General features: G+C 42.8%; 2 protein-coding genes across 3 annotated transcripts in view; one reads left to right on the forward strand and one right to left on the reverse strand.

Annotated features, from left to right (window-relative positions):
- The window catches only part of ALS2 (alsin Rho guanine nucleotide exchange factor ALS2), a 170,557-nt gene that overhangs the window by 45,021 nt on the left and 104,260 nt on the right, over positions 1-21,276 (reverse strand). The window contains exons 1-2 of one of the 2 annotated variants that reach the window (XM_048047087.2): positions 13,761-14,009; positions 13,018-13,144 (exon numbers count right to left, since the gene is read on the reverse strand). The gene's annotated coding sequence lies outside the window, so the exon portion shown is untranslated. Of the gene's footprint in view, positions 1-13,017; positions 13,145-13,760; positions 14,010-21,276 lie in introns of those variants that run through there. The other variant, XM_048047088.2, reaches the window with a different exon arrangement.
- Positions 1-21,276, forward strand: part of CDK15 (cyclin dependent kinase 15) — a 38,126-nt gene that overhangs the window by 5,224 nt on the left and 11,626 nt on the right. Inside the window, 7 exon segments of the mRNA XM_067000035.1 lie at positions 2,746-2,840; positions 3,597-3,659; positions 5,803-5,926; positions 6,495-6,615; positions 13,034-13,097; positions 13,099-13,128; positions 15,364-15,427. Of these exon segments, the coding sequence (XP_066856136.1) occupies positions 2,746-2,840; positions 3,597-3,659; positions 5,803-5,926; positions 6,495-6,615; positions 13,034-13,097; positions 13,099-13,128; positions 15,364-15,427 (561 nt within the window).

Raw genomic sequence — 21,276 nt, forward strand, 5'->3', positions numbered from 1 at the left:
CACGCACTTAGCTTGGTGTCATCTGCAAACTTACTGAGGGTGCACTCCATGTGAAACTCCATGTGAAACTCAGAAAAAACAGATGTCAGTGGACCCAGTCCAGGTTTATAGCAATGAAATTAAGATAAGAAAGTTTACAAAGTCCTTAGTCCAATTCTGAGTGAAAGCAGAGAGGTAGCTAAATATGTCTCTTTACAGAATGGCTTGTGCTACAGTTTCCCATACACTCATTTCCTCTGGTGGTTTTGCTCTGAATTTACACTTGTAGCCCATCAGTGAAATAAGCCTTAAAAGCTTTATCTACATAGAAGTAATGATGCTCTAAAGATCAGCACCCCTTTAGCATGCTCTACTGGACAGGCTGAGAACCTTAACTTCATTCATTATAGGAGAAAACAAGGGTGATCCCTTGAAGGGTCTACTTTAAATAGATCTTTTGTGTACTACTGAGCTTTGCAGCATCTGACACCTCAAATTTACAATGTAAGCCAGTAGTGCAAACAAAGCACAAGATTTATTCATGTGGAGCATTCTCTGCTACACTGGAGGAATGGCACGCCACTGACAAAGAGCTGCTTCACCCCAGGAAGCCCCACAGAGCCGAAACGCGTTTAAAGCTCAGTTCTAGCTGTAGCACCTGACACCCCAGCAGGGGGTTGTAGAAGCAACCAAGTGAGAAGTTCCCAGGGGCCTGATTCAGGCACAGGGGCTGAATTCTCCATTTTTCTGTGGATCCTCTGTACTGCTCCTCCGGAGCAACAGCTCAGTCTGGTCGTATGGGATTTTCAAGGTAACACAGAGCCAGGTTAGCAGTCCCTTTCCATGGCAGATAGGCTCTGGGATACAGTCAGAGTATCTTTATTGGGTTCACAGGCAATCAGGTGCCATGTGGAGCATATTTAAGATTCATACTGCAGTGCCCCAGAGAAATATTAGCAGTAGCTGAATGGACCAGCAGCGGTTTAGCTGCAGCAGCACAGAGCTGTGTGCAAGAGCTAATTTACATTCTGTGGCGTTTCCAGTGCTCATGCTGAATCAGGTATCCCATACTGCTGAGCAATTTCAGAACTGATATACGCTTAGGCCACAGTTGGTTAATACAGTAAACCTGGCCATAAGGCTTTTAGAACCAGATGAAATCATTATGGTCACAAGATGAGAAGTGCTAATTCAGTGTAAATTTGCTTTGCCAGCATGAAACCCTTCAAATATTGTTTGCAGAGTGTTTGAAAAACAAAAAGCAGCTTTTATTCAGGACAAAAAGTCATTTGCCCTCCCACTGCCAACCCAAAATCTGTATTGTGCACTTTGGCTAATTCAGCAGAAATGAGGTTGCCGGCCCATGCCTTATGTGGAAAAATTAGTACCACTGTGTGGTCTGACAGTACCTCAAACTGTTTTTAATCAGCAGGGAAGGGTGAGCCTGGAGCATCTCTCAGGCTTTGCTGATAGATGGTTAGGCCAATAGACAAAACCTGGCAAAGCTGTATAAATACAAACAAGTTACTGGTCAGTCAGTGACTTCATCTCTGCTCTTTTGAGTTTGAAACTGGAGAAATGCGTACTTGCACACTGCCGGCAATGGGTATTTGCAACCCAGAAGTCCAACTCTATCCTGGGCTGCATCAAAAGCAGCGTGGCCAGCATGTCTAGGGAGGGGATTCTTCCCCTCTGCTCTGCTCTTGTAAGACCCCACCTGGAGCCCTGCGTTCAGCTCTGGGGCCCCCAGCACAAGGACATGGACGTATTAGAGCAGGTCCAGAAGAGGGCCACAAAGACGATCAGAGGGCTAGAGTGCCTCTCCTATGAAGACAGGCTGAGGGAGCTGGGGATGTTCAGCCCCAACAGAAGAAAAGGCTCTGAGCGGCCTTCCAATACCTAAAGGGGGCCTACAGGAAAGCTGGGGAGGGACTCTTTGTCAGGGGGTGTAGTGACAGGACAAAGGGTAATGGCTTTAACGTAAAAGAGCATAAATTTAGATTAGACATTAGGAAGAAACTCTACTATGAGGGTGGTGAGACACTGGAACAGGTTGCCCAGAGATGTTGTGGATGCCACACCCCTGGAGGTGTTCAAGGCCAGGCTGGATGGGGCTTTGGGCAGCCTGGGCTGGTGGGAGGTGTCCCTGCACATGGCAGGGTGTTGGAATTTGATGATCTTTAAGGTCCCTTCCAACCCAAACCAGTTTATGATTCTATGAAAGTGAATGATATGTTTTCTCAAAGCTAAAAGCACAGACCTAAATTCAGCTTAGTATCTACAGTGATTTCTTTGGGCAGATTTTTGCACAAAAAGCTAGAAGCTGGTAGAAACCTACCTTTCCCCAGAAGTCTACTAAGGGCCTTGCTGAGGACGCAGGTCAGGAGACGGATGGCAGAAAGAACATGAAGCTCAGTGGTGGTGGCCCTGGGCTGCTGCATTCTGGCACGTGGATCTCTCAGCCCCTGCCTCTCTCAGCATTTGCCTTGAATAAATGGTTTCTCCTCAGCTAAGAAGGTGACAGCTGAGGACTGCTATTTCTGACAGAGTCAAGATCACACTTCTGAGAGAGGGATGTGTTCCTGCCAAGCCCAGAGCACTAATTCTTGCTTCTCTAAGGAGCTCTTCCAGAACCAGTATCTGCCACCTCACAGAACTGCCAAGTTTGGAATATTTGCCCTCAGCTTTTATTTTCTGCTCCATGTACTGTCTCCTTCCACTACCAGCAGCAGTGGTGACACTGATCTTCCTTTTGTGTTTCCCCAGCTTCTCTTCTCAAGCGTTTGAAACATGCCAACATTGTACTGCTTCATGACATTTTCCAGACCAAGGAGACACTAACATTTGTCCTTGAGTACATGGTGAGTTCCTCTTTTTCTAGCTTCCTGTGAAGCTACTACTGGGAAGTACTGGGAAGAGACCAGTGGCTGCATCATGAATTTGCTGCATTGTGTGACAGCTACAAAGCAACAAATTGCAATCCTTTAATGCAATGACTGATTTTCCTTCTTAATCTCCTGCTTTCCAGCCACGTAACTTCATTCTTTTCTTTCTGTGTATGCAACAACTGTATGCAAAGATGATTCCACATCTTGTCTCCCCTAGGGTCACAGAAACGATTTACCTCCACTTACACGGCAAAGACAGGGAATAATGATACTAGCTCACATCCCATCAGCATCAAATGTGGCACTGACTCCAAGTGGCTCACCAGGACCAAGCTGCAGGATTCTTTCATGGGCAGGATGCCAATAAACAAGCATGATCCTTGTTACTTTTGTTGGTTTTGCTAATAGCTATCAACCAAATTACGAGGAAAAGACAGGGGATATGTCTTCTTCTTACTGCAGCTTTATGATTAATTCTGGCACAAGTATGAATTCTGTTAACTATCAGCTTCAGGTCATAAACTGCTATGATGAGATAACTAGACTGCCAGCTCCCTGACGTGAACCAGCACTTAGGCACATCCTTGTGTACTGCATCAGATCAGATCTTCACCAAGGTGATACATATCCTTGGAACGGTTGTGTATTTTTTCCACTTACAGAAGAGGAGCTGTTGGTAAAAGTATGTTACACTTACAGCTCTTCCTCGATTTATCTGTTTTTATTTAGCACACGGATCTGGCACAGTACATGGCCCAGCATCTTGGAGGACTTCATCCCTGGAATGTTATGGTGAGTTCCTTAAAAGATAAGTAGCCCTTAAAGCATAAGGAAGTATGTTATTTTCCACTATACATGATCACTGTAAATTGCTGCAGTGCTTAAAAGTGCATTTTTAAGCTCTTACTTAAATCTATTTGTTCCATACTTGACAAACACTTTGGAGAGAAGTTGCCTTTGATAAAGAGGTAACAGACTACCTCTCAGTCTCTAAAGACTTTTTTCAGTTAGTCCCTCGTCCATGAATTTGCAAGAGTACATTCAGCTTTTGTGGACAATTAAATCTTGTGACAAGCAAATTTGTCTCTACAAAAATTTGTATCCTCTTATCATTAGAATACATTATTAATCTCCCTAATTAAAAGCTCTTAAATCTCAGTCTCTCTTCATCTGAAACTATCTTCCTATTTACAGTCATTTAAATCTCTTTTGTTTCTGCCACAGCTTTTTGGGATAGGTTGACTAGAACTGAGCACGGCTGAAGATGTACCATTACTTTGTAGATGGATATTATAATAGTCTCTGACTCTCCTTTGTACATATCTTCACATTTAATTAACTTTCGGGATTTTTGCTGCACACTGACTTACAGTTTCAATGCAGATGTCCTCAGTGAATGCCTGGGTCCTTTTTCTGAGTAGCTTCAGTTAATTTATCTTACAGCTGTCAACAATAACTTTGTACCTTATCAAACTGCCTATTCATCTGACTTTGTCAGATCTCTCTGAAGTTTTTCACTGTCACTTCTTATCTTGGCTAATCTAAATACTTCTGTCATCTTCAAATGTTGCCACCTTGTTCACATCTTTTTGCAGATAGTTGTTAAGCAACACCAATTCTAATGAAGTTTCTTGGGGCCCCAGATTTTAAACATCCTTAAAGCTCAGATACATCCAAGATGCAGTGTTGTAGTTTTGGCACGTATCTCAAGGACTCTGCTACCAGGCGGGCTTGTAAAGCACACGGAGTACATGGCTGTAACATGTACTCACTGACATTTGTGTGAGTAAACACTAGCCAGCTGCACTGCTTTCCTCTCTCAAACCCTCACTGTCAGCAGCAATCAAACAGAAAAAATGATTTACCATTCCTTTGGGGGGGGGGTCATCTAGCTTGCTTCATTTTTGCTTGGCCAATGTTTGTTTTTTTTTTTCTCTGATTCCTATCGAATATGATGCAAGTATGCAGAATATTACAGGGACACTTTTCTGGTACAGAAATGACCTATGGGTGTCACTGTTTTTCCTCCTCTTCAAGTTAAGTTTCTGGTGAAAAATATCTTTTCTCTAGTAAAGTCTATTTACTTCTGCTGTGTTTTGTTTTCTAACCATTACGCAATTTCATACTTTGTTTCTGCCCAACTTATTTTACTGAAGGCTTATTTATGCTGTCATAATGGTAGGAGCTAGATATTTCTTTCTTGCTTTCTTTTTTGCTTGTTTTTCTGCTTTCCCGATTGCTTCATCGTTCATCAGATCCTATCTGCTGTATGTGTTAGGATCATAGAACCATAGAACGGTTTGGGTTGGAAGGGAACTTAAAGGTCATCTAATTCCAACCCCCCTGCCATGGGCAGGGAAATGTTCAAATCAGATCCTTGTGTTTTCTCCCAGCTTGAGGATAACAGCTCACATTTGTCAAATGAGTCAGTTCACTGGTCCAAGCTCACAGTGGGGAGAGGCAGTGCTGGTGTGAGCAGTGGCCCCAGAACTCCCTCTGCTGGTGTTAATCGGCTCAACTGGGCAAAACTTCCAGCTCCTTAAACCTTCATTCTACTTAGCTTTACATCTTTATCAACACTGAAGGAAGAATATCTTCTGTTCTGAAAGTTGGGTCTGTGTTTCAGCAAGCTGTTTCCTCCTGCAGTCAACAATTCATTTCTAAAGAAAAGCTACATTTCCAAAATGTGCACTTAGGAAATGTGCTGTCCTCATGAACCGTCCTCATGGACAAATATTCCACCCCAAAAGCCTAAGGGCAGTCATATCCCACCACTGTTTTCTACTTCTCAGCCAACACTACCCATTTGGGGGATTTTTACTGTTTTCTCAATTGTTTTGTCTCTGCCTTGTTCTAGGACTCCTCCTGAAGTTCAGAATTAGTTTATCACAGCACTCACACAAAATCATTTCATTTTTTTGTTGGCTTTTTCTAGCTCTTCATGTTCCAGCTTTTCCGAGGCCTGGCATACATCCACCAACAACACATTCTTCACCATGATCTGAAACCCCAGAACTTGCTCATCAGCTGCCTCAGTGAGCTCAAATTAGCTGACTTTGGTGAGTCACAGTTTGGATACTGCTAATATATCTGCTCAGACTGAAGCTTTAGCATGCATATAGATTTGTATCCATAGCCAATTAAGGCACAGAAGCATAACCTCTTACTGAACTTCAAGAAAGTATTTCTGTGGTCAGTCCAGCCTTTCTTGCTTTCGCACTGATAGGTGCAGGAAGTAGCCTCATTTAAGTCAGAGCAATTACTGCTATGTAGAACTGGTTCAAGAGAACTGAGAATCAATCCCTCTCTCTTAAGAAAATAATGTGACATGTTAAGTCCACAGCAATGTGCTGAACAGAAAGGTTTTCTTGGCATCACTTTGGGGTGGCTGCTTCAGTCACAAATGGTAAAGCCCTGCAAAACACAATGTAGTGCTTGATGTGATGTGCCCCAGAGGTTTATTTGAGACGCTTTTTTCTTTATTGCTTGTAAGCTGCGTTGGGGTTGCCTGTGTTTAATGGACCAAGAGAAAAATAATGTTCTGTTTCCAATTATAATCATCATTTATGTGTTGTACAGGTGGAAAGACTGTACTGTCACAGCACTCAGTATTTTTTATTTTGGCAGGCCTTGCTCGTGCCAAGTCCATCCCCAGTCAGACATACTCCTCTGAAGTGGTGACAATCTGGTACTGTCCTCCTGAAGTTTTGCTTGGAGCTACAGATTACTCTTCTGATCTAGCTATCTGGTACTGACCAATGCCAAAGCATCTGGGGTCTCTTGGGAAAAATAATCTTTTTCTGAATTAAATTAAGTCAACCAAGTTTGAGTAGATACAGTTGTAAGCAGAGGAATTAACACTTGTAGGCAGAAAATGTATGAGCAGTGGGGAGTTTTGTACTGTGGGATTCACAGGTGGTTTTGGGAATGATGTTGCTACATATCAGTTGTGGAGTGATATATATCTCATCTGATAATATTTATGAGGTGTGTACATCTCATTTGGTGACATTTATGAAGGACTTTCAGGTCTTGCAACATAACATGTTTCCTTAAAGCACTTATTGTTTTGGTTATATGTGGTTGGCTGAGTCAGTAGTAGCTCTCTACAGCTATAGCTTTGTGAAGAAATGGTGGATGCAATCCCAACTACACCAATGATGACTTTGGCCTTAGTAACAAAAGATGGCATTAAAGGGATTCTGAATAGGTCTGGAGATAGAAAGGTGTCAGAGATTTTAATTACTTCCATGATACTTTGTCTTTCTTCTCTAAGAACATCTCAGGTGCACTCTGCATTTTATACAGGAGAAGGCCTGTTTTCAGTTAAGCCTTCTTGTCTTATGAGCTCTATCACAAAATCTTAGAATGGCTGGGAATTGTAGGATGCAAGCTGCACAACAGCAGAGCTGAAGGGAAGGGGGCCACTGAGAGCAGGTAAAAAGCAGGACAGGCTGAGGATTTCACAGGGGTCTCACCACTCCTTTTGGGCTGGTCTGGATGTGTAGCTGGGCCATAGGGTTCACCCGCTATCTGGCTCACTTCTTCACCAGTCTGAGCCCACTCCCAGCAATACAGTCCTGACTTACTCATGGATAGCATGAAGTTTCATGAGGGCAGAGCAGAGCATCCATATTCCCAGCAATTTTACATCTGTAGATAGTACTGCCATAGACCTGTTAATTCTCTGCCTGTGCCTTGCACACCAGAACTTTTATTAACTGCTATGCAGAGTCAAAGGCTGTGAAAGGGTGGGAATGCAGCAGGCTGAAGTATGTCTAAGAAGACGGTTTGGTAAGTTTACAAACAGCAAAGCTCCAGGTCTTCCAGCAAGTATTTCCTGCCAGAGATCTGTGACTTATCGGACACTGTGATGGCCAAGGTCCGGAGGGCAGTTCAGGGAAACAGGGGATTTTAGTTTGTTCACTTCCCTAGGGCTGATGTTAATATAATTGCTTAGGAGGAAAACCTTGCTAAATTCTAATAGCTTCCAGCTGCTAAGCCAGTCTAAACAGTCCTGTCTTCTCCCTTGCACTAGTTGCCACCTCTCCCCTCCAGACAGTCTCTCAGGAACGTCTGCTGTGTTTGAGGAAGATGTCTGACTAACAGATTGGAGAGTATGCATTAGGTAGATGCTGGCAGTAACCTGTATTTTTTTCCTTGAAAGTTGAGCCCTGTTCAAAGCCCCGGCTGCACACATAAAGCCCAGCATTTCTGCCCGTGCAAAACCAGCAACCCCACTACAGAACCCTGCCCCAGTGTGCAGTGAATAGCAACAGAGGGCTGGTATACTAAGATACCATCCAGCACTCCAACCAGCTCTAACAGCACAGTACTCTCAGTCCCACTGAACTACATTCACACTATAGGCACCCTTTGTTATAACGCCTCCTTATAATAACAACATTCAAAGTGTTTGCCCTAAAGAAAGATATCATGCTGAGAGAATAGAGTACTTCAGCGAGCTCTATTCAGTAACTTCCTCTAACAAGAGTCATTTATTATCTTGATGTACACTGCATTTAAGTTCAATTTTTGTCTATTAGGAAATAATGTGAATTCACACAGATGTTACTTGTCTGTTGGGAAGAAAGAAGGAAAAAAAACTATTTCTTTTGGATACTGCAATTTACATGAAGGCAGGTCAGAATGCCCTTGGTAATGGCATGAGGCAGTGGGTGTTAAAGCCTTGGTTTAAAGAAACCAATTATAACAAAATAAAACATTATGGCAATTCATGCATAGTGTGCTTGAGCAGCAATACTGTCAGTGGGAGGCACATGGGAAGTGAATGAGGCCTTGAATAGATGAAGAAAGAGATACAGAAGGAGACTCACCAGCTCTTGGACTAACTAGAAAAGCTGCTTTAATCTCTGTGTATCTTTTTATTCCCTCTCTTTCTCCCTCACTATCTCTTCAAGTCTTTAGAAGATTCAATTAAGGGATTTCAGGGAGACTAACAATGTTTCAGGGAGATTACACTGCATATCAGGGAGATATTTTTTTTCTAAACACCAAAGGCTTTATGCATGTGCAGCGCTAGTTTTCAGAAGATTCTAACATCACGAGTACCTGCAGTCATCGCTTCTTTTCAAACAAGCTTTCCTTGTGTAATATCTTCTATGAGAGTCACAGGAATCTCCCCAAGTAGAATCACTAGAATAAGAGTTCCTGTGCAGCCATTTAACACAGATCAGCCAGGACCACTACAGCCTTCTCCCCAGTCTAGTTTGCATTGCCCTGCTATGCCAAACTGGGAGATTCAGACCAGGGGCTCCAGCAGATAGAATTGTTCTGTACGGAACAAGAGGAAAGATTTACATCTGGCTAAATGTCAAACTGCTATCTTCCAGTGCCAGAGAAACTGTGGAGAGGGATCTCTGGGATGCCAGAGAGATACCTGAGATCTTAATACTGATGAAGGTGTTTCTCTACTGTGCAATGTAGCACTGGGACCTGAGGAGTAAGTGCAGTGTCCAAACCTGCCCCAGGGATTGCAGGCAGATGTGACAGTGCTGTCTAAACCAGCTCTGTTTACGCTCACTGGAACTAAATATCCCTATAACCAGTTATACCTCTCCTGATACTTTAGCAGTCAGTGTCTTGCTTCACATGCATATCTGGCACATGCTGCAACATCATGTCTAGGCCCCTTCCTGAAAGACACTGTGAGGGACTACAGATGGTACCACTGTCTGTTGTTTTTTTCATGCAGGATGGTACCAAATCTGCTAAATTTAGGAGGTAAAAGAAATAAAAAAAAACCACTACTCCAAGAGGTACCACATCCCTGATCTTATTTGCACCGGTGTAGCTCTACTGATCTCATCAGAGCTTCTGTCTGACACCACTGCAAGAGACACCAGCACTAGCACTTCACTTCTGTTTTCCTCTCTCACTGTTGGGAACCAATTAATGAAAATACACCAGTCTAAGAAGGATACAGCAACTGTGAGGAGATACATGTGCCTACTGAACAGCCACAGAGCAGGCAGTGGAGGGCTCCTCTCTATTTCCTCCTCGTGGCAGAATTTGCTGTTTGCCCATCTAACTTGTCTGCACAGAACCATGCACGCCTTCCTCTGCCCCAGCTCTTCCCAAGGCAGCTGTATGGGACTGACACACTTTGAAAAGCCATACATCAGAGGAGTAAGGAGGAAAAGGGGAAAACAAAACACTAGTTCTAACCTAGGTCTAAATCTTTAGAAATATTTAAAACTGAAGGTTTTTTTTGAGACATTTTTATTAAGAGAAGGATCATTATAATGCTGCTAGGGCAGTACCTGTAAATCCCGTATCTCAGAGGAAAGTTGAGGCCTCTACATAGAGGGTAATATGATGACTAGCATCAAGGAGGCATTGTTTTCAAAGTCCTACTTTAAAAGATAAAAAAACTACCTGGTAAAATAAGGTGGGTTCCCATATGTCAGTTGTTCCAGCTACTTCTGGCCTTTTTGTAAGAAAAAAAAGCATATTTCAGCCTGGAAGCACACAAAGATATAAACAGTTATAATTGCCACTGACAAATCAATTCAGTATCAGGCAAGTATTAAAGGCAGCTGGTTAGCTGAGTCTCACTACGGGAAACAAAAAGTCCTTCCTTTCCAGCAGTTGTGGTTGCTCTGATAGTTTTGTCATTATTAGAGACACTGAGGTTTAAAGGTATCCAGAGATAATTGGAATAAACCAGGAATATAAAAGAGAGCTCTATCAGAAGGCAAATTGGTAACAACCCAAAAGTTGTTTCTCTTCTCAAACCAACAGCTTACCCATTAGCAAAAAGACTGTTTCATTAGATTTGAATTGCTGAGATACTTGCTTTTGGGTAATTATTAGCAAATTCTAGCTAAAATCTAGAAAAAAATAGAAAAAATATCCAGGGAAAAAAAAAAAAACCTTCAATATTTCCATTTATTGCTCTGTCTGTATTTTATGCCTTCTCAGCAATAATGGAAGCCACAGCAGATCTGATTTTCTGCCAGCCATGAATTCTGTTGGCTTAGACCTTTGCTTAAGAGCATTTTAGGTCATGAAGACCACATTTACAGAGCGCACACCATTAGAAGCTCTTTTCCTTAGTACTGTGTAAGTCTCTAGTCCCCAGGTCCTCAGCGTCTTAAATTCAATTTACAAAACAGCACAGACAGCACTGTTCATCAGGAGGAACCTCTGCAAAAGATCTAGTGGTATCTCTCTCATCTGGGTGCTATAGTGAGTCCATACAAAGTTTCTGCTGTTGCCAGTCTAATGGTCATTTCTAGTCATGATATCAGAACCCAAACTGTGTGTAAAAGTCATGATCATTTGCTCCAAAAACATGTGGAGTTGATTCTCTTCTCAGTACAAATCAAGAGTACCTAAATTGCATTGACCATATGCGGTTAAACTTGTGCAATGCTATCGGTGGATTGCAGCAGCCCCTGTGGTTGCAAAATAGGGCGAGCCATTTGGACACATCCAACAGCTGTGAAAACAGAGGGTTGGTATGACACTGGTCTCAGTAGAGTCAATCTGTGGGCTCACAAACAGCATCTAGTGATGTGGTAGTACTATGAAACACAAATCTGTGTCGTAAAAGCTGTGGGTTAAGTTTCATGATAAGCCTGGACCATGTGAGAGCACATTTAACAAGTAAGGAGCTACGCTCACAAGACCCAAAGTAAGGGTACAGGAAGTTAAGGATAACTGCAGCAGAGATGTTTGTGAAAACAGCGTTAGATATGGATCTGCAAACAGGCCTGGCATCACCTGATGTATGAGGATGACCAAAATTAATTCCACAGATGAGTTGCATGTCAGACTTTCAACTGACCACAGCCAGGTGTGAAAAACATCTACAGCACTGCAAAAACAAGATGTAAGGAGTAACAGATGACCAGAAAAGATTACTAGTTGTGGCTCAGCAAGTGAGAATACTTTTGGAGACTGTTAGACAAAGCTGGGTTTTCAACATTTAAACTTAAAGGACTCATATCTGGTATCACAGAAGAAGATTGAGACTTAAATTTAAATAGTTGGGATGGGGCTTAATGAAAAGGCAGGAAAGCCAGAAAATGTTTGGAAGAAAAAAATAAAAAAGTAAATGAGCAGAGTTTTACACCATACAATAAGAGATGGAAATAGTTGCAAATAGGTATGTCTACCCTGTCCACAACATCATTATTTCCAGCAGGACTACTCCACCTTAGTAAAATTAAGCATTTTTTGCATGTCTTTTTTTTTGTTGTTGTTGTTGTTCTGGCACGAATGCAGATCAGGAGATGGCATAAAAATGGGATTACTTTGACTAGCTTTTGCCACTGAATTCTTTATGCTATGAATTCTTGCCTTCTATTTTCCAGTGAAGAGCTGATTGCTTCTGAAGGGAAATCATTCTAGCGGTTAATGCCTCTGTGTTCTTTCTAAGTCTATTCTTCAAGTCCATATAATGTCTTGTAGTTTCCTATTCATTTTTCCTATTGTTATCACTCCAATTTTGCATATTTTTCTCACAGAAAACAGTCTACTATTCCACAGGCTTCTGCCCTGACTATCTGGTTTTAGGTGGGTTTGTAACAGGATAGGCTGAAAGAGACCTGAAACAAACTGCTGCTGGAAAAAAGACACCACTTAGCGGGTTTCTCTTCCAAGGATACCACCTGTCTTGTTTTGCTGGTGAAGGGTGTTGTTCTTTTTAGTGGGCAGTGCTGATGAGAAAAAGCAGATGGGACCAGCACTCATACGGAACTTTGACTGCTCTCTGCTATTCCAAAATATTTATCCTGGAGGGATGTGAATGTGATGAATCTCCAGTCTGCTCCCATCCTATTTTACTTGCTGGGTTTTTAGGTCAAGTGTTTCAGTGTGTAGGACTTGGATGAAGTGGCCTTCAATGGAACATTTATTTATTTACATGCATTCAGACACTCCACGTCCTGCCTTGCTTCCTACACACACACACACATTAGATGAAACGATTGTAGGCTATACCTACACATCAGGCTCATACTTTTCAAACATGAGCTGCCAAACATATAGGATTTACAACTTAGATCAGGATTTATGAATTTACAGATCAGGATTTCTATACTTCCATTCCAACAATTGTTACCTCTCCCCTGCCCACCCCAGATTCATATTGTATATATGATGTATGTGCATGAGTTAATACCTTGGGTTTCTTGCAGGAGTGCAGGCTGTATTTTTGTTGAAATGATCCAGGGTCAGCCAGTATTTGCAGGAACTTCTGGTAACTCCTGAACAGCTGGAGAAGATCTGGGAGGTGAGTACAATATATCCTGAAATGGGAGAGAAAAGAATCTATTGCTCCAGCTCCCTACTTAATTTTGAAGTCCTGAGCATAGGTCCTGTGAATAGCGGAATAATTTGGTCCAATCTGCCAAGTTCATAGCAGACTTTGTAACCCATTTTATATTTGGCAACTTTCTTACAGACACAGGAATAAACCAAATGACTTTCCTTTGATGTTTGTCATCTCATCGAAAATTTAAAGCCAATTAAAGTGACATCAAATTGAAGCAGGCATAAAAGGTGTGCAGGTACTGCAAATTCTGTTCCTTCTTGTTAAACCTTTTACTTATTGTAGGATACAGCACACCATAATCTCACAAAGGAGCTCTAATACTGCTCACAAACTGTCTTGAAAATGGCAGGGTCCTGAGGTTTTTTGCAGGTCCTTTGTTATATTAACTTGGAACATTTTGTCTCATACAGTTTATGGTGCAGCCCTAGAGAATGCTTTGGCATAATGGGAAGTGTGATAAATTACTTTATAAAGGCAGCAGTGAAAAAGAGCAGAGATATTCAGGATCCTCTTAAGCTTTTTTTTCTGCTGGGGAAACAGAAACATGGAGCTACGCACTCCGTGCTGCTTGGTAAAATTGAGGCAGTTACCGGCACTGGTGGATCCTGTATGTTCACGACTGCTCACTGCTGACTCCATTACTGATTCTTCAGAAAGGTCAACCCAGAGGTTCCCACTGGATGTTGCTGCAGGTATCTGCCCCTTCACATCTCCCAGGGATTTACTCTTCTGCATAAGCTGTTTCCCAAAGATGGGTTTTCAAAGGACAAAGTACAGAAAACTGGAACCTGGGAAGTGGTGAGAGGACTTTACAGCCTCAAGTCTGTGCAAATCAAATTTTTCCTTCTTAATCCCTTTACTCAGAAACACTCCTGCCAGGTTGGGTTTTTCTCTCCGCTTTTACCTAGAATGTGTTAAAAATACAGATAAGCAAGCCCAGTTATTAGACTCAAGTTCAGCCCTTTTATATAAATGCTGAATTACTCTTTCATAGAAAGTGGGGGAAAAAAAAGAATTATTGAGGAAAAAAACCATCCATACTTGGCCAATTAACACAGTTCAAAACCGGGGCAGGGCCCAGCTTTGCGGAGTGTGAATGAAGGCTATCCTTCCACATATGACTGAAATCTCTAGATACATTTCCTGTGGTTTTCCCGTTAGAGGGTTATAGCCCTATCGTCATTTCTCTGGTATTATAACTGATACCATGATTAATAGGATTTGTGCTATAGAAGGTTAAAACTTATTTAAAAATCATGAGGAAGCTTTTAGAGCCATGAAATAATTAGTGCCTTTCACAGAAGGTTTTATGTTATTATACAGCCTGGAATGAGGCTCTGTGTTAGGCCAAAATTTCAAAGCTCCTTAGAGGCTTTCAATGTCTAGCTTGAGATATTTTGCCGAGCGTGAGGTTCAGAATGGGGATTCCTACTGTTTTCTGATAGTCAGCTCCTTTCATGTACTAATAATAGAGGCACCATGCACTGATTTAGAGACCATTTGCAATTATGTGCATGACTTTATGTCATCCGGCGTGCTTATCCCCACGCAGGACTGTTGGTTCAAACACCATATAGCATCTAGCTGGAAAATCCCCCTGCTGTGAAGTATGTTCATCCTGCTGAATTATGAAGACTGTCTAACTGTGATTTCACCAACACTTCTCCTAGAAGCAACCACCACCTTAAGTGGTCTCCTTCCTCCCCTCTGTCCCTGACTGCTCATTCCTGCCCATGTTATCCCTCAGAGGAGTTTCTATCACAGCTCACAGCCTGGGTTGCCAAAAAATATTGGCTGGTGCCAGTGCAAGTGGGCAGAGTAAGTCCCCAGTGCAGTGCTGGCACAGGAATACATTTCTAGCGGTGAAAGGGATTGCACAATGTGACCCCTGCCTGGTGAACACGCGTGAGTGACACCTGGCAGTGAAGCTGCACACATCTCCAATGATGTTCTCAGCAGCAACAACATTACGTCTCAACAGGACCCTTTCTGTTGTAACATCAAGTGCTAAAATATCGATGTCATTTATGTGCAGAGATAGATCTAGTACCAGCTAGGGTAGTGGGGATCTGTGCTGGTTCACAGGAAAGGCCACCGTCTCTCTGTTGAGACCAATTCCTCCACCTCCGCACCGATGCAGCGTACTGGCAGACAGGCCATCGCTCGTCTCACCCTCCTTCTTGTTTTGCACAGGTATTGGGGGTCCCAACTGAGGACACCTGGCCAGGACTTTCCAAGTTCCCCAACTACAAGCCAGGTAGGATTTACCTCACAAGAACACCAGCTTTTTCTCTGAGCCACTAACCACTTAATAATTTGGGGATTACTAATGCTTATTATGAAAAAGCAGTGTTTCAGAGCTACTACATCCCTTAAACTACTTAACAATAGTGTTGCTTTAGGACCAATGGCCTAAGATACAAGCAAAAGTACACGTGTGGCAAAGCTGCCTCACTGAGGTACGTTAGGCTGATGGAAGATTTCATTGTTCCAAGTGCTAACAATGTAGTTAGTCTCCATTCCTCAGTGCGAAGGACCAATGTCTCCTGTTCTACACTAGAAAAGCTGTCAGGTACCAGGGGACACAGTTTATCTGAACTCCTTATTTTTATGGAGATTGGTTTGGGGGCCTTTAAGCCTCAGTTTTAAAGGTCTCTGTCCCCGATTTTGATGTGGGCAAGGTGAGAAATCTGTGTGATTTATAAAGCTGGCTTCTTTTATTTCCACATGGGCTGGTAGAGAAGTCTGTGTCCTGGACTTCAAAGGACCAGTTGTCTCTTATTTTGATGTGGGCAGGTTGAGAAGTATGCTTTGAAAAGCTAGCTCAGTCACTCTCCCTCTCTCTCTTTCCCTTCTTCTCTTTCTCTCTCTTTTTGTTTAATGTTTTCTCTTGGGAAAATATATTCAAGTGTCAGTGAGGGGGAAATGATGAGCACCGATTCTCAGCCTCTCAGCAGGATCATTCTCTAAGAGAAATATAAAAGTGAAATATTAAAAACCCTAGAATGTGAAATCCACCCATCTGCAGTCTAGCCATTCTCTCCTGCTTATACCCTAACAGAGTGGTGGGGGGAGTCTGTCTCTCTGGAAAGGAAAAAAGAGAACAGGGGGAGAGGAGGAGGGAGAAGACGTGCTTTGAGCAAGAGGTTTACAGGTTTAGTAGAGCATAGTAACATCTTTTCAAAGAAGTGGGTGTTGCTCTGTGACCCAGTCCAAGATGCCCCTCCTTTGATTCTGGTGCATGAACACTAAACAGCCCCCATTTTCACATGGTAGCCGCGATTGGCTGAACAATAACCTGGTCTCACAGTCGAAAGGGCTGGAATCCTTCACACAATTAGCTGAGACACATTAATCAAACCAGCGTGAAATGGGAATGTGTCGCTGTCCTCAGCAAGTTTAATTTGGACAGGGAGCAAGCACAGAGCAGACAGCTAGAGGAAGCACTTTCTTCTCTAACTTGTTGAAGGCTTGGTTGAGTACTCTACAAGTCGTGAAAGGTAGTCTGGGAGGAAAGAAATGCTTATGTGTGGGACAAATTGGTCACAAAGAAGCTTTTGACGTCAGTCATCTGTGCATACAAGGCCAAAAACTCTAGTGAAGCCAATTAGGTATCCTGATACTATATACAGGTACAATTGAAAAACGCAAGCATTAAACCGTAAACTAATGGAGAAACTAGTACAGACAACACAGAATAGCTGAATGTCCCGAACTGCCCGGAGCTTTGCACTGTTTTGTCTGAGTAGCAGTGCTATCTGCTACTGGGGAGAGTGCCAGTGGCAGGGCTGGGAGGGAGAAGACAGGCACCTAGGCAGCATGGAAATAGATCCCATGAAGACACATAAAGTCATTATTAGCAGTTTTCAAATCTGAATTGTTATCAGAGTGGACAGAAAGATTCCCTAATGGACTGCAGTGGGGCAGAACTGACCTGTGCTGTGATCCTGTGATGCTGGTGCCTTTTGTGGCTGGCTCAGAGAGAAATGCAGGAGTTAGAGGACACCCTCCTGGGAAAGCATCCCTCCGTGCTACCAATAACATGGAAGATGGGTACTGAGCCAGTGTTTGGGGCAATACCTGTGCCAGCTGGAGAGCCAGCATCCCTTTCCCCTCCTCAGAGCCTACCAAAGGGGCTCCGAGCTGCTCCAGTCATGCAGTGGAACCAAGCACTTGGCTCAAACCTGGGATATAAAAACCATTCTGGCTAGGATAAGGCTATTCCCATACAGTTAGACTGTTTGCCCTAGTCAAGAACTCAATCAAGTTAGTTTTTGATAGGGCTGCCAGTAAGAAGGCAAATGAGTCTCTGTTTAAAGCTATTTGCCATTCACACGCTCAGAGTGCTTCCCCTGCTTCCCTGAAGCACAAGTGCCCACTTTCCCCCAGGACACGCTCACCAGGTGAAACTCCGGAGCCTGCCGGAGAAAGCCTTCAATCTTGAAGTTCTTTCAGGCCCAGTCGTGCAAATCTGAGTGCCTGGGACAGTTCAGATAAGCAAACAAACTTTGGAGGCTTCCCCAAATCTGATGGCTTGAATGCTTTTAGCTAGTCCTACTGATGTTCACAGCAAGCACAGGCAGCAAACAAACAAACAGGTTCCTGCCTGAGGCAAAGCACGAACACGCGCAAAACAAAGCTCTGAGGTGTGATCCTATTCTCATTGAAGTTGATGGCAAAACTCCCACTGGATTCAGCAGTGTAGGCTCAGCCCCAGACTGAGGTTGTTACTGGAAGGGTTCCTGGGTCAGGTGGGTTAGTAGGAATCTTTCAAATGAAAACTGGAAACCTTTAGATGTTTTCCTGTCACTACTGTGGGCTGATGCACATCCTGCTGCAAACCCTGCAGAGGAAGAGATACAGCGTGGGGTCTGTGAGCCAGGCACAGCTGTAGGAAGGGCAGCTCCCCTGCCCCCTCTATGGGCAACTGGCAAGGGAAGAACAGTGCAAGGCAATACTTGTCCGCCCTCTGCCCCTGTGCCTTCTTGCACAAAGAAGTTCAGAAATGGGCCTCATGCCCATTGCCTACAGTTTGCCAAAATCTCAGCCCGTGCCTGAACCCAGGTCAACAGGGAAGATGGGTGAGCAACTCCTCCTTGGCCAACCCTGCAGCCTGTGATCTCCCACTCGCTCTCCGAGAGGGAGATTTGGGCTAGTGAGTTATACGCAGCCATGGAGCCTGAAAGCACAGCATTCCCCCCACCTTGGCTTCAGGACTGGCTCCTGCAGAAGGCAAAGGGCTGGGAGAGCTCCTACCCCACGTCTCGGTGCACTCGCTGGCCCTTTCCCCAGCTCCCCACGCTTAGGAGTCCTGCCCGTAGCGACAAGGCTTTGCCCTGTGTTTGTTCATTTGTTCTGTTCCCCTCATTTTGCTTCCCCTGAAAGAGGCAGTTGTAGCTCTGTTAACACTATTTTTGAAAGCTCTCATGCTGTGTGAGCTCAAATCCTTGCATTAATCTACTGCTGTGTTCATTTCACTGCGCTGAAAAGCAGGGAGTTTAAATCCCCTCTAAACACCACTGGTGACACCAGAAGGCCACTGTTTTGATCCAGCCCCATTAATGGTTACAAGTTTGAATCTAGACAGCGGGGGTCAAGGGCAGGAAAGGATTAGGAATCACAGCCCATGACATTAAGCTAGTGCTTCTGCCAAACTGGGAATACTGGAGCACCCAATGCATCGTTTAATGCCTCCTTTTCCCGACATTTGGATTGCAAAGAGGAGGGAACAGTGCTTATTTGTTTGTAACACGATGAGCTTGCTATGAGTGAGCTATAACTTGCTGTGAGTGAGCCTTGATTTATCGCACAGGCTGACTAATGAAGTTTCCTGTGCCAGGTAGTATCATTTCACCTCACCGGCACAAGTTTTTTACTGCACTTCTTCAGATGCAGCAACCGTTTTTAAATTAAGCCTTGTTTTTCAAATGTCTGCAGGCTTTGCTATCATTCTTCAAACGTCGGTAAGCTTTGCTGTGCTGAACGAGATTAGACGCTTTCCGAGGTCAACTTTTCCTGAGCACATTTTAGTATCTGTTGCTTTTCCAAACTGCCACCAGCAGATGGAGGCAACAAGCAGCAGGCACTGAAACACAAACTTCAAATAACATTTTTGAGAATGCAGATGAAGTCTGAACTCTGAATCTTTTTTTTTGTTTTTAATCTCACTTTTTATGCTGATGCTTCGTTTAATAAATGGGATGATTGGAAACTGAATTCTAAAACGATGAATTTTTTATTGTCATAATAAACTGTATATGGCTTTGATCCCAAAGGGAAAAGCAGCACTGTAACTAATGCACAGTATATGCTGGCCAAGCTGCAGGGAAACTCCCTATGTGCCTGGCACTGGGCACAGGGCTGCAGTTTACAGTCTGCCACACAGACAGAGCTCTGATTCTGTCCTGCAGCCACAGAGATTTCACTAATGAGAGAAATTTTCTCTGTGAGCCTGCAACCTCAGCACCTTCATCCAGCAGCAAAAGGCATCCTCTTTCTCTCTCTTCATCAATTAGGAAAGTTTAACTTTTGTCCCCTGGCTTGTTTGCCTCATTATCAGTTCATTAGCCACTTCCACCTGGGTTTGCATATAGGAAGGTATTTCCTCATTAGCACACACTGCATTGCATGCTGATAGAAAATAACAAACCCAAGCACCACCTTTCCGATCTACTCATACTGTTAAAAAAACAATCAGCCCTATGCAATCCCATCATTTTATGTGTGTACATCATCACTGTAAAATGATTAAATCAGTAGTTCATCCACATTTTTGTCTGATCTCTCTCACCTTTAAGGAGTAGCTGTTTGCATTGTTTTACGGTTTTAGATTGGTCTTAATCTTTACAGTAGGGAAGATATTTACTGCCCTGTTCTTACCCAGCTCAACAGAATGGGGCCTCAGAATCCTCTACAGGTTTGTCTATATGGGGTCAGTCAAGAGATTAATCTGAACTGATTTAAAGTGGATTAGTTAACTGCATTAAATCCTTGAGTAGAAACACAATGTTTTCTTACCCTTATCTTCCATTTATAATCAAAGCTTTGTATACTCGAAGTGGCAAGTTTGTCGGTCCTCACTCAAGCAGAATTCTGTACTGAGATATTTGTTTGGACAGGGAAAGCAGTAGTTGGCTCACTGACTCTTATACTACCCCTTGTAGATAATTATTAATCTCTGTGTTATATAAATGTTAAATCAAAGTAAAGAATCTTGGTCAAGATAAAGCAAAGATTATAATTCAGACATTTTTCCCAATTCCCAGTAAGCAAGCAGATATTTCTATCTGTAATGTAAATAAAATCTTGTTTCCTGTTTGGAATGTTAATCCTGGAAATTTACTTAATAAAAACAAAGTGATGTTTCAGTTAGATATCACTGAAACCCTCTGCCCTGCCATTAGCAACTGAACTTGCGTTTTTAAACTTTTATGTTAAACTTATTAAAGAATATTCATTTTAAAAGGTTTCAGTAAAGTACAATATTTAAGTAATTTTGACGTTTTAATTAAATACTAAAGGAAATTGATATATTGCTATGGAATGTTTCCATCTCACTGAAGCAGAACTTTCTGGCTAAAAGTTGCATCATCTGAAAGCTTTTGGCCAGCCCTGTGAAGAGGTTAAACCTTCTAACTCATGCAAAAAAATCTTATGCCTTTCCAAACCCATTTAAACTCATTTTTCTTCTATTTTTCCTGGAAACTTTACATTTCTACTCAATATGGACAATTTATTTCTACACTTTTATTACAGCTGTGGGGGCAAAGTGAAAGAAGGAGGATCCAGAGAATAAGTTAACAGTGATCCAAGAGGAACATCCTGCCAGAGTTAATCTCAGTGATTGACTAGGGAAGGGGGCTACTAAAGATATATAACTTCTATATATTGGTGGTAATTCCAGAGCTCTGGCACCTAAGCAGTCCTGAATCCCATCCCAGATTATACAGCCATTTACTGCTTCAGCAATTACCTTAGTATTTGGGTGTAGGAGAGCACTTCAGTTGTGACCTGTTACTTACACTGTGATAGACAGGTTTAACAACCTGCTTGCCTGGCTTAATGGTGAAAGATTGCTGCTGGAAAGGTTAAGTGCTGAAAGTTCAG

Source organism: Anser cygnoides, chromosome 6, assembly GCF_040182565.1.
Source record: "Anser cygnoides isolate HZ-2024a breed goose chromosome 6, Taihu_goose_T2T_genome, whole genome shotgun sequence".
Classification (NCBI taxonomy): domain Eukaryota; kingdom Metazoa; phylum Chordata; class Aves; order Anseriformes; family Anatidae; genus Anser; species Anser cygnoides.